At 38.5% G+C, this 20,821-nt stretch overlaps 1 protein-coding gene across 1 annotated transcript in view; it reads right to left on the reverse strand.

Moving 5' to 3' along the window:
• The window catches only part of CPNE3 (copine 3), a gene marked incomplete at both ends in the record, with an annotated part of 28,373 nt that overhangs the window by 310 nt on the left and 7,242 nt on the right, over positions 1-20,821 (reverse strand). Inside the window, 9 exons of the mRNA XM_084230324.1 lie at positions 1,337-1,573; positions 3,358-3,491; positions 4,825-4,876; positions 4,957-5,011; positions 5,647-5,780; positions 6,256-6,315; positions 7,024-7,110; positions 8,171-8,269; positions 19,942-20,031. Coding sequence (XP_084086450.1) covers positions 1,337-1,573; positions 3,358-3,491; positions 4,825-4,876; positions 4,957-5,011; positions 5,647-5,780; positions 6,256-6,315; positions 7,024-7,110; positions 8,171-8,269; positions 19,942-20,031 — 948 coding nt within the window. The remainder of the gene's footprint in view (positions 1-1,336; positions 1,574-3,357; positions 3,492-4,824; positions 4,877-4,956; positions 5,012-5,646; positions 5,781-6,255; positions 6,316-7,023; positions 7,111-8,170; positions 8,270-19,941; positions 20,032-20,821) is intronic.

Genomic DNA, 20,821 nt, shown 5'->3' on the forward strand with positions numbered 1-20,821 from the left:
AGGTGCCAGAATTTTGGCACCTTTTTTGGTGCCAGAATTTTGGCATTTGATGATTTTTTTCGTGTTGTTCCTTAACTTCTAAATGGAGGTCATACACTTAGTATTTTTCTATGACTTTTTATTTGAAACAATTATAGATTCACAGAAAGTTGCAGAAATAGGTACTATGAACCTTTCACCCAGTTTTCTCCAAATGTAATACCTCATAATTATAGTACATCAAAACCAGGAAACTGACATGAGTACAGTTCACAGACCTTATTCAGATCTCACTGGAGAGTGTGTGTGTGTGTGTGTGTGTGTGTGTGTGTATTTCAGGGTAGATTTGTATAACCACCACCATCAAGATGCACAATTGTTTTATCACTACAAAAAGGCTTAACATTACCACATTTTAATCACACCTTCCAAACATCCATTCAAACATTGCTGGTGGGAATGTAAAATGGTATAACCCCTGGAAAACTTTGACAATTACCTTAGTAATTATATAGACAACAATCATATGACCCAGCAACTGTACCTTTGGGTATTTATCCCAGAGAAATTAGAAACTTAATACAAAAACCTGAACACACATGTTTATAGCCACTTTCTGTGTAATAAACAACTGGAAACAACTGAACACATCCTTCAGTGGGTAAATGATTAATCACATAGGTATGTATATTTAAACCACTACACATTAGTTGGCAATAAAAAAGAACACATGCAACAGAAAATTGTGCTGAATGAGAAAAACCAATCCTAAGGTAATATACTGTATAAACAGTATAATTCAATTTATGTAATTCTTAAAATGACAAAATTATAGAACTGGAGAAGAGATTAGTGGTCACCAGGGATTAAGGAAGGGATGAAAGGGGAGGGAGGTGGGGATTGCTATAAAAAAGCAATATGAGGGGCCCTGAGGTGATAGGCCTTGATTGTTTCAGTGTCAACGTCCTGGTGTGATTCTTACTATAGTTTTCCAAGATGTTATTACTGTTGGAGAAAACTGGGTAAAACCATATCCTGAGATTTTCGTCCAATTTACTTCCAGTCTGGTAAATCCATCACATACTTGTATGGAGCTTTTCTGTTGCTCCATGGTAGAGATAAAACAGGTTTTAATTAGTTGACAACTGCACTATCTTTTAACAATTGATTATCTAGATTATAAGAAGCACAGAAGTATACAACCTGAAGCCAAACTGCCAATTCTAATCAGCACTCAAATGGAAAATTTATGCCTTCTCCAATGCTGGACACCTACTCAATTACTTGTCTGTGTATTGGCAAATGTCTGTGTTCAAACACCTAGTGAACACAAAGAATAGGGAGTGGTGGTACTCACGTTCTGGAATTGTCTGAATGGCACAAACTGGACGATATCTCTGATGGCTACCTCGCCTGAGGGGGAACGAAGACTTCCACCATCCCCATCCAGAAACTCCATGGCACTAAAGTCAGCGCCTCCCACTCCAACTATGATAATGGACATAGGGAGCTTGGCGGCATTAACTATGGCTTGTCTGGTCTCATCAAGGTCTGTGATCACACCATCAGTAATGATTAAGAGCACAAAATATTGCTGTCAAAAAAGAAAATTATGGTTGAGCTGAGCAGTTGAGCTCTCAAATAAAAGCAATGATTAATGACACCCCTAGTTTAATGACTCATTTAGTCTTTTTCTTTCTCATTTTCCTTGTCAGTTTCTACCCAGGATACCATTTTCATAAAATATGCCAGTGTTCTGATTACAAGGAAATTTACAGATACAAAAACTGCAGGTTCATTAACAGTGCAACATACCAAAAAAAAAAAAACAAGGTTGGCATAAACACATGAAAGCAAGATATTTAAATGTCAAAGTTTAAGCTTTCAGTAAGCACAGGAATAAACACTCATTTTGCTAAGTATTAAATATGCCAAAGTATTGATCAAGAAAGTAAGTAGCAACTCCATTCTTTAAAAATAAAATATGAGGCCTCCCTGGTGGCGCAAGGGGTTAAGCACTGCACTATGAAGCAATCTGCAGCTTCTGCAGCTTCTGCAGCACGAGTTCGATCCCCGGCCAGCCAGGGAGCAACTCACATGGCGTAGCAGACCTCTCCTGACTCACCTACTGCTCCCCTCAGCAGTGTACTTTGGTCAATCTGCCTGTTCTGCCTCTCTGCCCTCTCTGCCTCGGTGAATCCTTTCACCTCCGGCATCTCTGGCCTGTACCCCAGCTCTTGTATGAATAAAAAAATAAATCTTTAAAAATAAATAAATAAAATATAGAAGTAGAACTGTTTACCTAAATAAAATACACATTTCAAAAAATGGATATGTTTTAAAGGGAGGGGACTCTCTCAGTTCTGTCATCTGATAAGCCTTATTAGAGAGTGGTAAAAATGTTAGAGTTGTGTCTACATCTTTTGAGTGGTTTAGGCTACAATAGGAATAAGCTTTATAATAGTACTAACATTGCTGAGTGTTAACCCTAACCAAGGCACTGTGCTCTTTATTTGAATCATCTCATTTTACCCTTTCAATAACTATATGAGGTAGATAACCTGACTGAAGCTGGTAGCCAAGATCCAGTAGGTAATGATTACAGCAATTTTGCACCAGCAACTGAAATGCTAAGTTCCTCAAGGCTTAATTTAAGTCTACTTTAAAGAGGTAAGGGGTAGGGGCCTCCCCGGTGGCGCAGCGGTTGAGTGCTGGGTTGCGAAGGTGCCCACGGCCTCTGCGGCGCAGGTTCGATCCCCGGCTGCTCCCCGGCCACCAGAGGAGGGTCCCGCATGGCGCGCAGACCTCTCCTGCCGCCCGCTGCTCCCCTCAGCAGTGTGCTTCGGCCCTTGTGCCTGCTCTGCTCCCCGCTCTGGCTCTGGTGAATTCTCTCACCCTCCCGCGCTTCTGGGCTTCTGACTGTACCCAGTGCATGTATAAACAAGCAAGCAAATAAATAAATAAATAAATAAACATGCCTCTACAAAAAAAAAAAAAAAAGACAGAGAAAAAACTCTTGACTGTAACGATTGTTCGTGGTTGTCTTGTTGCCGAGAGGAGCAGCGGACGAGTCAGGAGAGGTCTACCACGCCATGTGGGTTTCTCCCTGGGCAGCTGGGAATCAAACCCGCACTGCAGAGGCTGCGGACACCTTCACAGTGCAGCGCTCAACCCACTGCACCACCAGGGAGGCCTTTTCTTACTTTTTTTGATGATCACTAATTTAGCAACAACAAACGCTACTCCCAAACCAAGGATGACTGTATCATTGCTTCATGCATTGTCTTTATATCTCAAAAGACACAATAAATAGGAAAATGGTACCAGGAACAACTAACAGTCCACATTCTTCTCATCCCCTGGTGATAGAGCACTTACAGAAGCTGTCTGTTGTTGTGTGGCTGCAGCAGCAAACCTAGCCACATGATTTATGATTGGAGAAAAGTTAGTTGGGCCATAAAGTTTTATCTGTGGCAGGCAAGCCCGATATGCCTCTATAATGCCTTGTATTCCTACACAAAAAGAAAAGCAGTATTAAAAACTTTCAACCACAAATTTAATTGTTTAATATTCACCATTCACCATGTTGGTTAACTTAATTATATATGTATAATTAAAATAATTATATATAGTATATATAATTAAAATATATATAAACATTTAGTGTTTTAAATAGTCAAAAATTTAATTAGGATTTCCTTCTAATATTAGTCCCTCTGAGGTATATATATTACAAAACTCCATAGCTATATTCCCTCATAAACACCTATAATTCTACCTTCCCCCAGTAGAAGGCATTTGTTTTCATCTTTGTCCATGTGTTCATTAGTCTACAGTCAGACTGTTATATTGCTTATCTCTGATGTACTTTGGGAAGGAGACACTAATGGAAAACATGGGAAAGGCACTGCATTATACAACTGATGATAAGAGGTAAAAGAAACAAATAAAATGGAAAAACCTTTGCATATATGACCAGAGGTTATACAAAAATACTAGGTGGCTGAGAGGAGACTGAGGAAGGAAGGAGCAGGATGGAGAGCCAGAAGGAGACCTGGAGGAGGCACATGGAGCCGAGAGACATGTGAAGAAACTGCGCTTGCCTTGTGGTCGTGGACTGGTTGACACAGATGTGGGTGAGAGACCCGTGGGGAGGTGACAATGGTGGTTTTTTTCTTGATTTTGCTCTTTTCCTTCCAGACTTGTCCGGTTGTTTCTGATCCCTTTCTGTGGGTCCCCACTGGAAAATGCTTCAGACTTGTGGCAGGCTTTGGGGCTTTGCTGTGGGCCAATCCCATTTGGATGGACTTTTACCCACGAGGGGACGGGTAACTTTGGGTGCTTGATTTAGAAACTATATTCTTTGCCTTTCCTGTATTATTTCCTAATTGCATTAAAATTCCTTCCCATTAAAAAAAAAAAACTAGGTGGCTTACGCCTAATGTTAATTCTAGTCAAGGTTAAACCCTTGACTAGTTTCTAAAGAACTGTAGGATGCATTACTCATTTTGTTGAAGAGTTTTTAAATCAAATTATATACGAAATTAATGATTATTTGTACTGATCTACTCCTAGAATTAATAAGTCTTTTGTTCTAATAAGCCTGTTAAAGTAGAAAAGTTCCCTGTAATCGTCATCATAACAGTGATTTGCACCAGGATTAGCATTACCACGTTAACCAACTTGGTACAATTCTTCTACTTCATTCAACAGAAAGTTAAATAAATCAAAAAAAGGAACCTGAGAGAGGGAATCTGAGTAGTTTTAAATCATAAGAGAAAAACAAATACAAAAAGACTTGTGAGGCTTTCAGCTTAAAATTTTATGTTTATTTTTTAAACTTACCATTACAGAAGGGATTAGATGGATTAAAGTTCATTGGAAATTCATGTGAAACCTGTCAGAAATGAAAGGGGGACTGATGAGACCTATTTTGCTTTTCTAGGAGGCAAAATTTTAAATGATATTTCCTGTTACCTGCCACTGAGGAGGTATCTGAGCTCCAAAACCAAAAGCTGGAAACATCTTATCACTAAAAAGAAAATTTGAAAAAAAGCAAAAGATCACTTTTTCAAAATAGAGCTTTGTCTTTATTCACAATAAATATGAGCTTATTTCTTAAAAAATTCAGAATGTTATATTATGAACACAAAACAAAGATAACAAATACTAACCCAGAGAGAACCAATGTTAACATTTGGCTACTATAATTCTAAGTATTTTCCTGCACATTGAGGGAAGAAAAAAAATAACTCATTTATATGTACATATATATATATATTCATGTTTATAACACTCTTTTCTACTTAAATACTGCAAATCATTTCACTGAGTAATTATGTAAATAAACCCATAATGGCCTTTTAAAAACCTAAGTTTTCCATTTGTTTACAAAAAACTCATGTGACAGCAAAACCTGAGCTCAACTGATAGGAGGTTATTTATAGCCTTTATTTATGCCACTTATAGTCATACAATTGGCCACAGAAACATGATATAATTGCCACATTTAAAAATACCATGTTCCTGTAGCCAAATGGATGAGTATTTGGGTTCAGCAGTTTAGGGAAAAGGGTTTATGAACTGAATATATAACATAAAGTGAAGAGCTGCTAAGTATTCCAAAGTATAAACATTCTCCCCCAACTGAGATTTATTCATACTCACGAGTCATAATCTTGAATGACTAGTCCCACAGACCAGATAGCAGTCAAATACTCATTAACACCATTGGGGCTGATGAAATGAAGGGAGTCGGGAGACCTTGGGTCGCCATTGGAGCCAGTGAAATCCACTCCCACCTGCCGAATAATAATTGCAGCCCTTACTAAGGTAAGAAAGACAGAACACCTTTGCTTGATGTCCAGGAACAAGACTTCAGGAGAGGAACACAAACAGTCCAACAGTGATCCGAGAGCATGAAATAACCTGATGTTCCTACTTTCTAGATGCCTTAAATCATGAATTACTACTCTCATGGCTTTAGACATAAGATTTTTTTTTGGTATATTTGATTAATACTTTTTATTATTTAATAATGAGGATAATCACTCATTTGTACATGTCTGCTTTCTGCCTGAAGAAACAGATTTCTCAACAAAGCTAAAAGCTTCATGGTAAACCTAAAGAGGTTGTCTGAGAAGATCATACATACTAAACAGACTGTGTAAATTTCATCACAAGGTCAGATTTGTAGTAAATAAAGGATACTGCAAAATAAAGGGGAAAAAGGCAATATGTTACAGCCTACTGTGAAAAACTCAGTATATTACTTACAGTGAAATTCAGCTGACATCCTCCCATGATATAGTCAAGAAATGTGCATTCCACTGTAATCTAAAACCAAATGGCAAACTCTTAAAATGAAAGTTCTTCTATTAAACAAGATAAACAAAGAATGCTTTGGCACATATTTTAACAGTTGGTAAGCTGAGAAGAACACGATATAAACACATGTTAACCCGTCCTGCATTTGAGTTTAAGATACCCTTGTCCCTAGAAGTTAGGTATCTGTAAGATTTACCTCAAGATGAGGTTATCAATGGTAATATTAGGATATTAATGGCCAAAGATGAAATAGTCGCTTTAAATTTTCAAAAACTGGTAATGTGTCTAACATGTTAAGAGCCTGAACAAACTATCAAAACATTTTAAAAATAGAAATAAAGAAGCTTGATTGTTCTATGAAATCTTTTGGATTTTCCCCTCCACTTACAATATTTCATCCTGGAATTATGACCAGGAGAGATGCACTGGGTCAGGTCATTTACACTACTGTGCTAGGAAAATAGAATGTCTCATATTTCCTGGGATAATGAAAAACTTTAATATTCTTTGTATTTTATTAAAAAGTTGTCAAATCCTGAGAGCTAAGTTACTTCAGGGATTTCTTTTACCCTTTCCTAGTCTTCTTTTTCCTAAAGCTGCCCAGAAGCTCATATAATTTTTCAACAGCCTAAAATTCTAATGTTTATCTAATACAGACCACATTGATAGAACTCAAAATGTGATCCTATTATACTACAGTGGTGAAGAGCTACTGACCTCACACTGTTTCACACTGATAACACCTGAATTCTTATAGCTTTTCTTCTTTTGTCTCTTTTTTTCATTTATGCATTCATATTCAACCTGTAGAGATAAAATGTTAATTATTATTAATAGCATAAAAAATGCCAATGATTTTAAGTAAATGACTTTCTGTCTTGGAATCAAACCACTTGCTGATATAGACCAGTTCTAAACTACAACTCTGAAACAACTGCTTACTTATTAAGTATGTGAAATATTTATTAGTGAAATTTCCAAAAGGCACTCCTGATGGTGCAAGGGGTTAAGCACAGCACTATGAAGCTATCTGCAGGACTACAGCAGAAGTTCGATCCCGGCCGGCCAGGGAGCTACCCACATGGCTCAGCAAACATCTCTTGTCTTGCCCGCTGCTCCCCTCAGCAGTGTATTTCACTCAGTCTGCCTGTTCTGTTCCCCACTCTGTCTCTGGTGAATCCTCTCACAGTCCCCCACCCCCTCACCCCCCGCACCTCTGGTCTGTAACCTAGTTCTTGTATGCATAAAAAAATAAATCTTAGGGCCTCCCCGGTGGCGCAGCGGTTGAGCGCTGGGTTGCGAAGCTGCCCGCGGCCTCCCTCTGCGGCGCCGGTTCGATCCCCGGCTGCTCCCCGGCCACCGGAGTTGGGTCCCACATGGCGCGCAGACCTCTCCTGCCGCCCGCTGCTCCCCTCAGCAGTATACTTCGGTCCTTCTGCCTGCTTTGCTCCCCGCTCTGGCTCTGGTGAATTCTCTCACCCTCCCGTGCTTCTGACTGTACCCAGTGCATGTATAAACAAAACAAACAAACAAATAAATAAAAGCATGCCTCTAAAAAAAAAAAGAATTCACCTAAAAAAAAAAAAAATCTTAAAAAAAACACCATAGATGGTTCAATCAAGCCATCTATGTTGCCTAAAATCAAAAGAACTCAAACTTCAAAATATAAATATATATTCAATCTAAAGTATGAATTCTGTATCAACTGATTAGTAAACAAATACAATGCACAGATTTCAGAACATTATGTAATAGAGTAAAATCATTGCAAACTGCTTGCTATTGCTATACCAAATTAAAAAATGAAATAACAAACACATGACCAAACTACAAGGTATATGTAAATGGCAAAGATGCAACTTACAGGTGAGCTTCTTGAGGCCGCTTTCAGTTTTGTCATGGTGGTTTGAAATGTTCCAATGAGATCATGTGACCCATCACTGTCATAATCATAACACTCTACCTAAAATTAGCATAATAAAAATATGTGAAAATCAACAAAATTTTCGGGCCTCCCTGGTGGCGCAAGGGGTTAAGACACAACCTATGAAGCTGTCCACAGCCACTGCAGCACGAGTTCGACTCCCCGGCCAGCCAGGGAGCCACCCACATGGGGCAGCAGACCTCTCCTGACTCGCCTACTGCTGCCCTCAGCAGTGTACTTTGGTCAGTCTGCCTGTTCTGTTCCCCCCTCTGTCTCTGGTGAATCCTCTCACCCCCCGCATTTCTGGCCTGTACCACAGCTCTTGTATGCATAAATAAATAAATCGTTAAAAAAAAAAAATAAAAATTTTTTTTAAAAGGGCTGTAATAAATGGGACTAACACAAAGTTAGCTTAGCTCCCGGTGGTGTAGGAATCACAGGAAGATGAAAGATACAAACAGTGTTTAAATTTCACATAATTAAACTCCAGTTCCTCTATCAGCCCCTTCATAAATGCTGATAAAATTAAAATGGAATTACACCTTCTCACCTGTTTCCTTTCCTTGTTATTGCTACGCAATGGTTAAGAGTCATTAATTATCTTAAGAATAAAGGAACTCAGTATCACAGGCAAATAAAAATGGTATAGTTGAATTCTATATGATTTAGAATTATGGAAAACGTATTTCATTATGTACATCTGGAGAGGCTAAACTTAGGAATTAGATAAGATGAAGTCACATTTGCATCAATTTGAGGAGCAGAATTCTTACAGTTGAAAGGGAAATTCCAGAAAGAGTACCCAAGAGGAAAGGCTATTCCTGTACTAGAACGTTGTTATTCTATTTCCACATAAGGCAGGGTTAGTTCTAGTCTCAGCTATGGCTCTCATTATATGCTCACCTTTTGTGAAAGCAGACCAAAGAGCTGTGAATATTTGTTTTGCATATTGCTTTGTGTCAGATTGACCGGGGTTGCCAAAGAGACAAAATTCATAAGGATTCCTAAATATTCATTGCAATGAGAAAATTAAAGTAATGTCAACGAATAGCAAGCAAAAATGCTCAGTCATCACTGAATAACCAATATTTTTACAGTCCTTTATAATTTCAAAACAGATTATTTCCCTTCTGTAAGTGTGTATTATTATGTACACTGTGTACAATAGCTACTTAAGCTTGAGCGGTAGGCCCAGGAATTTAATAGCTCTAGAAGATGATAGGTTTTGTGTAGTACCCAGTATAAGTAAAGTTGTGCAGAGAACACTTTGAATCCTTCTAGAACCTATGGTTTAAAATAAAAGTGTGTAACTGTGAAGCTATTTGCATTTATTCTACGCCAATCTTTCATCTTGCTATTATCCTTTATGAAGTTTTATAGACTGCCAAGTGATTTATATATGTTCACCTGGCAGAGTGAGTTATTTTCTTCTTAGTTCTATGAGGAGTGAATTAAGTGCGTATCAAAACAAGAAGTCTTTCTATTCCTTACTTAGATTTTCATTATTATTAAGACTAAAAATCAATGAAAACAAACAAGACTGCAATTTTAACTAACAGTAAGGGTTTCTATTTGTTGCAAGCATTTCAGTCATTGACCAATTCTGACAGTTAGACTGCTGCTCTACTTATTTGATATTTAACTTTTAAAACCAAAGTCCTCTATCTTACTCTTCATGTTAGTATCAGGGAAAAAAAATAGATTAGAGATCTTATTTTTTTCTAAAGAAAGTAAAAATTAAGGTAACATCAAAAATATCCTTAATATTTTAATAATTTCACTTTTTAATGACAAAAAACAGAACAATAAAGTTTAGATATGCACTCAGGAAACTGCTATTCATTCATTCATTCACTGATTTATTCATTCATTTTTCCCTTCTGTTTCTTCTATGCTATTACAAACACGCTGGTTCCTCTAATCATCTGGAAAAACCTGAGATTTATGTCTATGGAAACTGCAGGAGAGAACAGAAAGTGAGCCACTGAGTTAAAAGCAGGGAATCTTTAGGTGAGTTTTGTGCCAGTGATATTTATGAAGTTGCTCTTGGGAGAGGTTTCTCTTGTCCAAATCAGACACTTGGGACCACTTTCTAACTTCCCTTTGGGTTAGGCAATTCCTCAGTCCTCTAGAAGCTCCACAAACAAGTAAGTACCTCCTTTGAGTACAGACATCCTCCCACATAACCCAATCTGAGCTTAAATCCATTCTGCACCTGGAATAAGGGAAACTAATTTATTGCTAAGACAAGATCAAGTTTTAACAAGGCCAAGATTTTAAAAGTTTATGAAGAACTAAAATGTTCATATGTTTATATTGTCCGAAACTTCGGGAAGTATAAAAATATATTTAAACTGTAATGTCTGGGTGGGCGGAGCAACATGGCGGAGAGGAGACGCTGCGAGTAAGATCTCCCATTAAAAAAAGTTAATAGGGAGGAAAAGCGGCAGGTCCCAGTGAGAACTGGGACACGGAAGATAAACGGACGACTCCAGCAAACTGCCCGAAGAAGAAAGTGGCCATAAAAGAGGACCAGAAGGGAGGGAAGCGCAGAACCCTGCTCCCCTCCCCCGCCCACAAAGTCGGCACTCTCCGACAGGCAGAGAGGAGGGAAACAACAAACCAAAACGGCCAACAAGAAAAACGGACGCAGCAAGTGGGACTGTGAGTGGAAAGGAACTATTTCAGCCACCACACCCCGTGAACGGGAGCTGAGGCGAACCCTGCAGGATCCGCCCTGGAGGTGAGCTCCAGGCGCCATTAAAGAGAGCCCCGCCCCCCAGGAGGAGACCAGCACCAGCACACAGCCCCGGCCTCCCGGTAAGCTTGCGCAGAAAGCGGCGCTGTGATCCAGATCGGATCGCAGCTGCCCAGGTCCCCGCGCCTGTGACCTAGGCTTGCGGGGAGACCGCGGAGGCCCTCCCTGAGTGAGCAGGAACCAGGCGCCCAGGCAGGGAAGCGGGATTCAAAAGGCGCCATTCCCGCGCCACTGATCTGGGCTACAGCCCGCGTCCTGGAACTGAGGGCTTTGGAACTGAGACCCGGGGCACGAAATTAGGGGCGTGGGTTCCCCACGACGGTGGGGCACAAGGCAGACACAGCACCCCAAAGCCGTTGAGGTGTACCCTACCATCCCCGCTCTGCTCCCTGTCCCACGGGGTGGAAAATCAGCTCCCCAAGGGCTCTAGGAGAGATCTCTGGCGCCACCTAGCGACTTGAAGCCAGCAGAGGCTCCTGAAGGAGCTAGTGGCCAGCTGGGGAGTTAGCCCACACCGGGCCCCTTCCGAACAAGTAGTCTGAGCCCACAGAGAGAGTGAACACCCACAGCCGGGGCAGTCCAGGCGCGCAGAAGAGTGTGCCTGAGACCAGACGCGCAGGGAGTGTGTCCCACATCACCTTTTTAGAACAGGGACATTTCTTCAGTAAAGACTACCTGCAGAAGGCTTCCTCAGGAGCCAGAGGTGAGCGGGGGAAGTTCGCCCATGCCAGACCCCCTCTGGCCTGCAGTCCAAGCCCAGAGGGGGAGCAGGAACCCACCGCCGGGGCAGACCAGACGCACAGGGGAGTGTGTCCCCACATCGGCATTTTAGAACAGGGACCTTTCTCCAGTAAAGACTGCTTGAAACTGACATATGGCTCCTGGAGGAACCAGAGGGAAGCAGAGAAGCCCACCCAAGATGCCGGCCAGTCCCAACAACACAGTGTCCCAATGCATACGGCAAATTAGAAAACAGACAGTAGGGAGGAGAAGAACCACACGCAACCTAGCAACTCTCCAGAGAAAAAGCACACCACAAAAAGAAAACCAGCCCCCAGATTGCAACAACAATAACTTGGAAGAATTTCTGAGCCTTCCAGAAAGAGAATTTAAAATTGCCATGATTAAAAAACTGACAGAAGTCATAAAGGAAAACAATGATAAGGGAAAAATAATCAACGATCAGAAGAATGCAATTGAGTCCCTAGAGAAAGAAAACAATGGTCAGAAGAAAGAAATTGAGTCCCTAAAGAGGGAAGTAAAAGAAATGCAGGAGATCAAAGAATTAATGGAAGAACTAAAGAATTCTGGGAAAAGCAATGAAAGCAGAATAGATGAAATGGAAGAACGAATAAGTAATCTTGAAGACACAGAAATAAAAAGAACCAAAACAGAAAAGGAAAGAGAAGTACGAAGGAAAAAGAACGAGGAAAGACTTCGGGAACTATCTGACTCCATGAGGAAAGGAAATATAAGAGTTATAGGAATACCAGAAGGAGAGGAGAGAGATGTAGGAACAGAGAAAATATTCAAAGAGATAATTGAAGAGAACTTCCCAAATGTGAAGAAGGAGCTGAAAATTGATATACAAGAAGCAAGAAGAACACCAAACTTCCACGACGAAAGGAAAAATACAGCAAGACACATAATAGTAAAGCTCCCAAGAATCCAGGACAAGGAAAAAATAATGAAGCTGGCAAGAGGGAAGAAACAGATAACATTCAAAGGAAAACCAATCAGGCTGACATCAGACTTCTCCGAAGAAACACTACGGGCAAGGAGAGAGTGGAGGGACATAGTCAACAGACTCCAAGAAAACAGATGCCAACCAAGAATACTCTATCCCGCAAAGCTCTCCTTCCTCTTTGAAGAAAGAATATGGACCTTCCCAGACAAACAGAAACTCCGGAATTTCATTGCAACTAAACCCCCACTCCAAAAAATACTACAAGGAGTCCTAAAGCCAGAACCTCAGAGGGACGAATAACAATGAAAGAAGGCCAAAAAAAAAAAAAAAGTTATTAAAAGAATAAATAAATAAAATCAAAGGAAAGACAAACACAATGGCAAATACAGATGTTAACATATCAATATTAACTCTAAATGTAAATGGACTAAACTCTTCAATAAAAAGACACAGAGTTGCAGCCTGGATTAAGAAACAAAACCCAACCATTTGCTGTCTCCAGGAAACACATTTAGCTACAAAAGATAAAAATAGGCTCAAAGTTAAAGGATGGAAAACAATCCTACAAGTAAATGGACCAAAAAAGAAAGCAGGAACAGCTATACTTATATCAGATAAAACAGATTTCAAACTCAAAAAGATAAAAAGAGACCCCAATGGTCACTACATTATGATCAAGGGGACAATACTTCAAGAAGAAATAACACTCATTAACATATACTCACCAAACGAAGGAGCACCAAAATATATCAGACAACTGTTGTCCTCTCTGAAAACAGACATCAGAGAAAACACATACGTAGTGGGAGACTTCAACACACCACTATCAACAATGGATAGATCAACAAGACAAAAAATAAGTAAAGAAACCAAAGCTCTAAATAAGGACCTAGAGCAATTGGGCTTAACAGACATCTATAGAACACTAAACCCCAAAAAAACGGAGTACACATTTTTCTCAAGCGCACACGGATCATTCTCCAGGATCGATCACATACTGGGGCACAAGACAAACATCAACAGATACACCAAGATTGAAATCATATCAACCATCTTTTCTGACCATGAAGGCATCAAACTAGAAATAAACCATAAAAAGAAGGCAAGGAACTTTCCTACCTCATGGAGATTAAAAACCACACTCCTGGAAGACCATTGGACTAATGAGGAGATCAAAGAAGAAATTAAAAAATTTTTTGAATTGAACGACAAGGAGGACACCAATATCCTAAATGTATGGGATGCAGCAAAAGCAGTAATAAGAGGAAAATATATAGCAATAGAAGCTCACATCAAGAAACAAGAAAGAACTCAAAGAAACAACCTAATCTCGAAGCTCAAAGATCTAGAAAAAGAACAACAAAAAAACCCCAAAACCAGTAGAAGAAAAGAAATAATAAAAACCAAAGCAGAAATAAATGAAATTGAAACTAAAAAAACAATCCAAAAGATCAATGAAACCAAGAGCTGGTTCTTTGAAAAAATCAATAAAATAGACAAACCCCTAGCCAGGCTCACAAAGGAAAAAAGGGAGAAAGCACAAATAAACAGGATCATCAATGAAAGAGGAGAAATCACAACGGACACAGCAGAAATCAAAAGAATAATCAGTAACTACTATGAACAGTTATATGGAATCAAGTTTAACAATCTAGAGGAGATGGACAAATTCCTACAACTCTACAATCACCCAAAGCTAGATAAAGAAGAAATAGAACACCTAAACAGACCAATTACAAGCAGCGAAATTGAAATGGTAATCAAAAACCTCCCCAAAAACAAAAGCCCAGGACCTGATGGATTTACAAATGAATTCTACCAAACATTCAGAGATGAATTAGTGCCTATCCTTCACAAACTCTTCCAAAAAATTGAGAAGGAAGGGACAATACCAAACACGTTTTATGAAGCCAACATTACACTAATACCAAAACCGAACAAGGACAACACAAAAAAGGAAAACTACAGGCCAATCTCCTTAATGAACACTGATGCAAAAATCCTCAATAAAATTTTAGCTATCAGAATCCAACAATGTATCCATAAGATAATTCACCACGACCAAGTAGGATTCATTCCAGGGACACAAGGATGGTTTAACATCCGAAAATCAATCAACGTTATCCAACACATCAACAAAAAGAAATATAAAAGCCATATGATAATATCAATAGATGCTGAGAAAGCTTTCGACAAAGTGCAACACCCATTCATGATAAAAGCCCTTGAAATTCTTGGGATACAAGGAACATACCTCAACATCATAAAGGCCATCTATGACAAGCCAACAGCCAGTATCATTCTCAATGGTGAAAAGCTGAAAGCAATTCCATTAAGATCTGGAACAAGACAAGGATGTCCACTCTCACCACTGCTTTTCAATATAATACTGGAAGTCCTAGCCAGGGCAATAAGACAAGAGAAAGACATCCAAGGAATCCAAATAGGAAAAGAAGAAGTCAAACTATCACTATTTGCAGACGATATGATATTATACATAGAGAACCCCAAAAACTCCACAGAAAAGCTAATTCAACTCATCAATCAGTTCAGTAAAGTGGCAGGATACAAAATCAACACGCAAAAGTCAGTAGCCTTCCTATACACAAACAATAAATCTGAAAAAGAAGAAATCAAAAAAACCATCCCTTTTGTTATTGAAACAAAAAAAATCAAATATTTGGGAATAAATCTAACAAAAGAGGTAAAGGACCTATACAAAGAAAACTATAAAACACTGTTAAAAGAAATAGAAGAAGACACAAAGAAATGGAGAGACATCTCCTGCTCATGGATTGGAAGAATAAACATTATTAAAATGGCCATCCTTCCAAAAGCAATATACAGATTCAATGCTATTCCAATCAAAATTTCAATGTCATTCTTCAAAGAAATAGAACAATTATTGATGAAATTCATATGGAATCACAAAAAACCCCGAATAGCCAAAGCTCTCCTGAAAAAAAAAGAAGGGAATGGAGGCATCACACTCCCAGACTTCAAACTATACTACAAAGCCATAATCATCAAAACTGCATGGTATTGGACCAAGAACAGACATACAGACCAATGGAATCGAATAAAAAATCCAGAAATAAACCCACAGATTTATGGTCAACTAATCTTTGACAAAGGAGCAAAGAATATGCATTGGAGCAAAGAAAGTTTGTTCAATAAATGGTGCTGGGAAAACTGGGTCGCTACATGCAAAAGAATGAAGCTTGACCACTACCTCACACCATACACAAAAATCAACTCAAAATGGATTAAAGAACTAGACATAAGACCTGAAACCATAAAATATATAGAAGGAAATATAGGCAAAACACTACGTGATTTGCACATCAAAGACATCTTTACAGACACATCACCCAAAGCAGTGATAGTGAAGGCAAAGATAAACAGCTGGGACTACATCAAATTAAAGAGCTTTTGCACAGCAAAAGAGACAATAACAAAAACAAAGAGAAACCCCACAGACTGGGAGAACATTTTTGCACACAACACTAATGATAAAGGACTGATCACAAAAATCTGCAAAGAGCTGATGAGACTCAACAACAAAGAAAATAATCCAGTCAAAAAATGGGCAGAAGAGCTAAAAAGAAACTTCTCTGAAGAGGAAATGCAAATGGCCAACAGGCATATGAAAAAATGTTCAACATCACTTGTAATCAGGGAAATGCAAATCAAAACTACCATGAGATACCATCTTACACCAGTGAGAATGGCACATATTAAAAAAACTAGCAACAACAAATGTTGGCGAGGGTGTGGAGAAAAAGGAACTCTTCTGCACTGTTGGTGGGAGTGCAAACTGGTCCAACCACTGTGGAAAGCTGTGTGGAGATTTCTGGACCTACTAAACATAGAGCTTCCATATGATCCAGCAATTCCACTCCTAGGTATTTACCCAAAAGACACAGAAACATCAATTCCAAAGAACAACTGCACCCCTATGTTTATAGCAGCACTGTTTACAATAGCTAAGCTTTGGAAACAACCCAAATGCCCAAAAATAGATGACTGGATCAAGAAGATGTGGTACATATATACCATGGAATATTACTCAGCATTCAAAAAAGATAAACACATGCAATTTGCAGCAACATGGATGGCGCTGGAAGGGATCATGCTCAGCGAAATAAGCCAAAAAGAAAAAGAAAAATACCGGATGGTCTCACTCATAGCAGGAATCTAGAAAACTTAAATAAGGGACCAGGAAAATGAATATAAGAAAGTGAAAATCAAAATCAACAAAAAACTATGAACCAGAGACACTTTCAGGGGGGCGGGGGCGGGAGGGGAGGGATTGGGGTCAGAATGGGGGGGCTGCAATTGTATGGGGAATATAACAATAAAATTTATAAAAAAAAATAATAATAATAAAGGAACAGAAGCAGAAAAAAAAAATAAACTGTAATGTCTGATAACTCATAATAAGGCTCATATAGGCAAAGCTCACTGTTGCCCTATTGAAAGAAAATGTCTGGTGTTAAAGAAAGATGTGATATTTAAAATTTTGGCATATGTTCAGATACAGCTTGGGGTAAATGATACACAATCACGTGTCACTTAACAACAGGGATGGTCTAAAAAAGGCATCATTAGAGAATTTCACCTTTGTGCAAATATAATAGAGATGCATGAAGTTGCTGCTGATATAAAATGCCACAATTTTATGACATCTAAAATGTCACGAGGCATCGGGAATTTAGGGACCACCATCCTATGTGTGGATCACTGTTGACAAAAAACATGGTTATGCAGCAATACAACTATAACAATTTCTGTCACTTAGTTTCTCTTTTCATGAAAACTAGTACTATTGGCTGTTTTAAACAACATGACAGCAGTGCTTATGAAATTGAAATATATGCATATATACAAATGCACATATATTGCATATATACCTATGCATTTATGTATGTGTATAAGTATATATATACAAGAATGTACACACCACACAATACTACATTCACAAAGGCATTCTTATTTTAGTAAAAGTGACAGCATGCATAACTATTTTTCTTATTTACTTGATCTTATGAAAATAATAATACATGCTGGAGGAATAGCACTGACACATCACACTGTACCAAAGAAACTTATGATTCAGACTCTGTTCTCTGCTCCGTAACTCTTTATTACACATCTAAGCAATTTCCAAACACCAAGAGAATCAGAGATGTATGATTTTCTGATTTTGCAAAGAAATACAGAACTAAAGAAACAAAGACAATGATGATGTGGTAACTCAAGTTGATATAGTTAAAACAAACTGAGAAACTTTTAAAAATGGAAAACATCAGAAAAAGCTCAGAAAATCAGTTTACTTACTATAGTAAGATAGCCCTGTAAGCATGCCACTGTGAGCAAAAAAGGTTTAAAAAACATTGTTTCGTTGTTAACATATTATTACAAACAATCAAAGAGTTATGGATGGCTTTGGCATAGTTTACCATAGCTTTTCTTACTTCTCAGTTCTAATAGTTTCAACTTACTATTTTTAAGGTGAAAAGTCAAAATTCTAGATAGTGTAATAAAAAGTAATTTTTAAACCTACTTTTCTGCTATTTGTTTTGTACTAAGATTTTCACTGTAGTTTGAAAAGTCCTGTAAATCAAACTTATGTTGGTTTTTACACTTCTCTGCAATCTGAGGACAATTTTTATGCATCAAAGAAATGAAACAGTTTTTAATAATGGCCTCTAATCTGTGTTTAACAGTTTAAAAAACTTTCAGTTTGATGGTCTGCCCCAAGATCCCTTAATTGATTAAAGTGCTAAATCGGGCCTCTCTAGTGGCGCAAGGGGTTAAGCACCACACTATGAAGCAATCCGCAGCCTCTGCAGCACGAGTTTGATTCCCAATCCCCATCCCCGATCCCAGCCCCCAGCCGCCCAGGGAGCAACCCAAATGGAGAAGCAGACCTCTCCTCTCTGTCCTGCTGTTCCCCTCAGCAGTGTATTTCAGTCAGTCTGCCTGTTCCCTGCTTTGTCTCTAGTGAATCCTCTCACACACACCCTCTGCATCTCTGACCTGTACCCCAGCTCTTGTATGCATAAATAATTAAATCTTTTAAAAATAATAAAATAAAATGCTAAATCAAGATAAGGACTGGATCCTGACTCTAAACCCGATGCTTTTTCCATGCCATAACCTCACTGCTTTTGCCATAGTCACTACCAAAAGAAAAAATCCAAACAAACCAAATACCCACCTCGGTTTGTAGACCTTTGAACGTAAGAAAAGGTTTCTATCTGGACTCTTAAGTAAAGAAGTGACTCTAGAATAAAACTGTCTATAAATAATATATATGCTTCAATAACTAACTATACATTAATACTTTTTAAAAATTCTTAGACCTCTGCTGCTGTTCCCTGTTCCTACTCTGTTCCTGACATTCTAAAACTAATGTCATCCAAATGTTTTCAAAGAACCGTATCCTCCTCTGAAAATAAACTACAGAAAATGCCATTAGTATTCTGCTCTGCCACTAAAAGCAAGAAGCTCTGGGTTCTACGTTGAAGTACTATCTGCTTTTATTTGCAAGGGATATACCAAAAAAAGATTCCTATCCTCTGAGCAAAGGAATTTTATCGAAAGGGAGAAAAGATTTAAATTGGACATTTAATTAAAAAAAATGAAATATAAAATAAAAATCACATTTGATTAAGTATTAGATTAACAAAAAGAAAGGCTTATCTACTCCTTCAAAGTGACTATTTATGAGAGACATTTTTATTCTAGTATTGTTAAATATAAATAAAATTCAACCTGACAGATATCTGCTCTTTCATTTTATTTTTTTTAAATTCTATCTAATCAGGGCCTCCCCTGGTGGCACCAGCAGTTGAGCGCAGCACTGTTAAGGTGTCCGCAGCCTCTGCAGCGCTGGTTCCATCCCAGCCAGCCAGCGAGGGTGCCACATGGCACGGCAGACCTCTCAGCACCAGTTTGATCCCTGCCAGCCTCAGAGTAAGCCACATGGCAAGCAGACCTCTCCTGTCGTGCCCGCTGCTCCCCTCAGCAGTGTATTTCACTCAGTCTGCCTGTTCTGTTCCCCGCTCTGTCTCTGGTGAATTCCTCTCACCCTCCCGCGCATCTGGTCTGTACCCAGGATCTTGTATAAATAAATAAATAAATCTTTAAAAGAAAAATTCTATCTAATCAATTAATTTTATAAATGGGATTTGTGGGCATAAAATATATATGTGTGTGCATTATATATATATATATGGATAGATACAATTTTGTAATTACCTTTATAGTTTTGTCCATATCTCCATAGCACAAGGAGTTAAGTGAGATTTTAAAGGGCCTCCAAACAGGATTCAAGTTGTTTTTAACAACCTATAAAAAATAAAGATTCAAAAACCAATTAGAAAAATATTCAATTCATTCATGTTCTGTTCTTGCCTTTCCTAAATTCTTGCTATTTATCTTTTACATCTTTACTCACTCAAGTTTTTCAATGAAAAATTATCTAGGGCAATATTATACAACTGTCATATGAAAAATGTGATAGATTGACTAGTTGTGATACATTCTAACAGGAGAAAAAAACTATTTGGGAAGTATAGCCACCATTACAAGGTACACTTAAAAATTGCAGAAGATCAGGGCCTCCCTAGTGGTGCAGGGGTTAAAGACACAGTGCTATCAAGCTATTGCCAGCCAATGAAGCACGAGTTCCAACCCACATGGCACAGCAGACCTCTCCTGCCTCTCCCGCTGCTTCCCTTGGCAGTGTATTTCAGTGGATCTGCCTGACAGTGGATTCCCCACTGTCATTGGTGAATTCTCTCACCACCATCTTCCCACCCCACACCTCTGGCTTACACCCTAGTTCTTATATGCAAAAATAAATAAATCTTAAAAAGAAAAATTGCAGATTAATGATTTTGTTGGAAAACAAAGTTTTCATTATGGAATACAGAATATTCAAATAAGGAAAAAGAAATGATAGGAAAGAACCTTGCTATGTTTGATTTGAGTAGGATAGTTCATATTCATGATTTTAAAATTGTAAAATGTGTATATATTCATAAAATACATGTATGTTTCCCAGCTGTTCAAAGAAAAGTTCTAAAAGTAATGATATCCTAGTAGCAATGAGTACTTCTTGCATTCAGGTCTAATG

Source organism: Talpa europaea (assembly GCF_964194135.1).
Source record: "Talpa europaea genome assembly, chromosome: 3".
In the NCBI taxonomy this organism is placed as follows: Eukaryota; Metazoa; Chordata; class Mammalia; order Eulipotyphla; family Talpidae; genus Talpa; species Talpa europaea.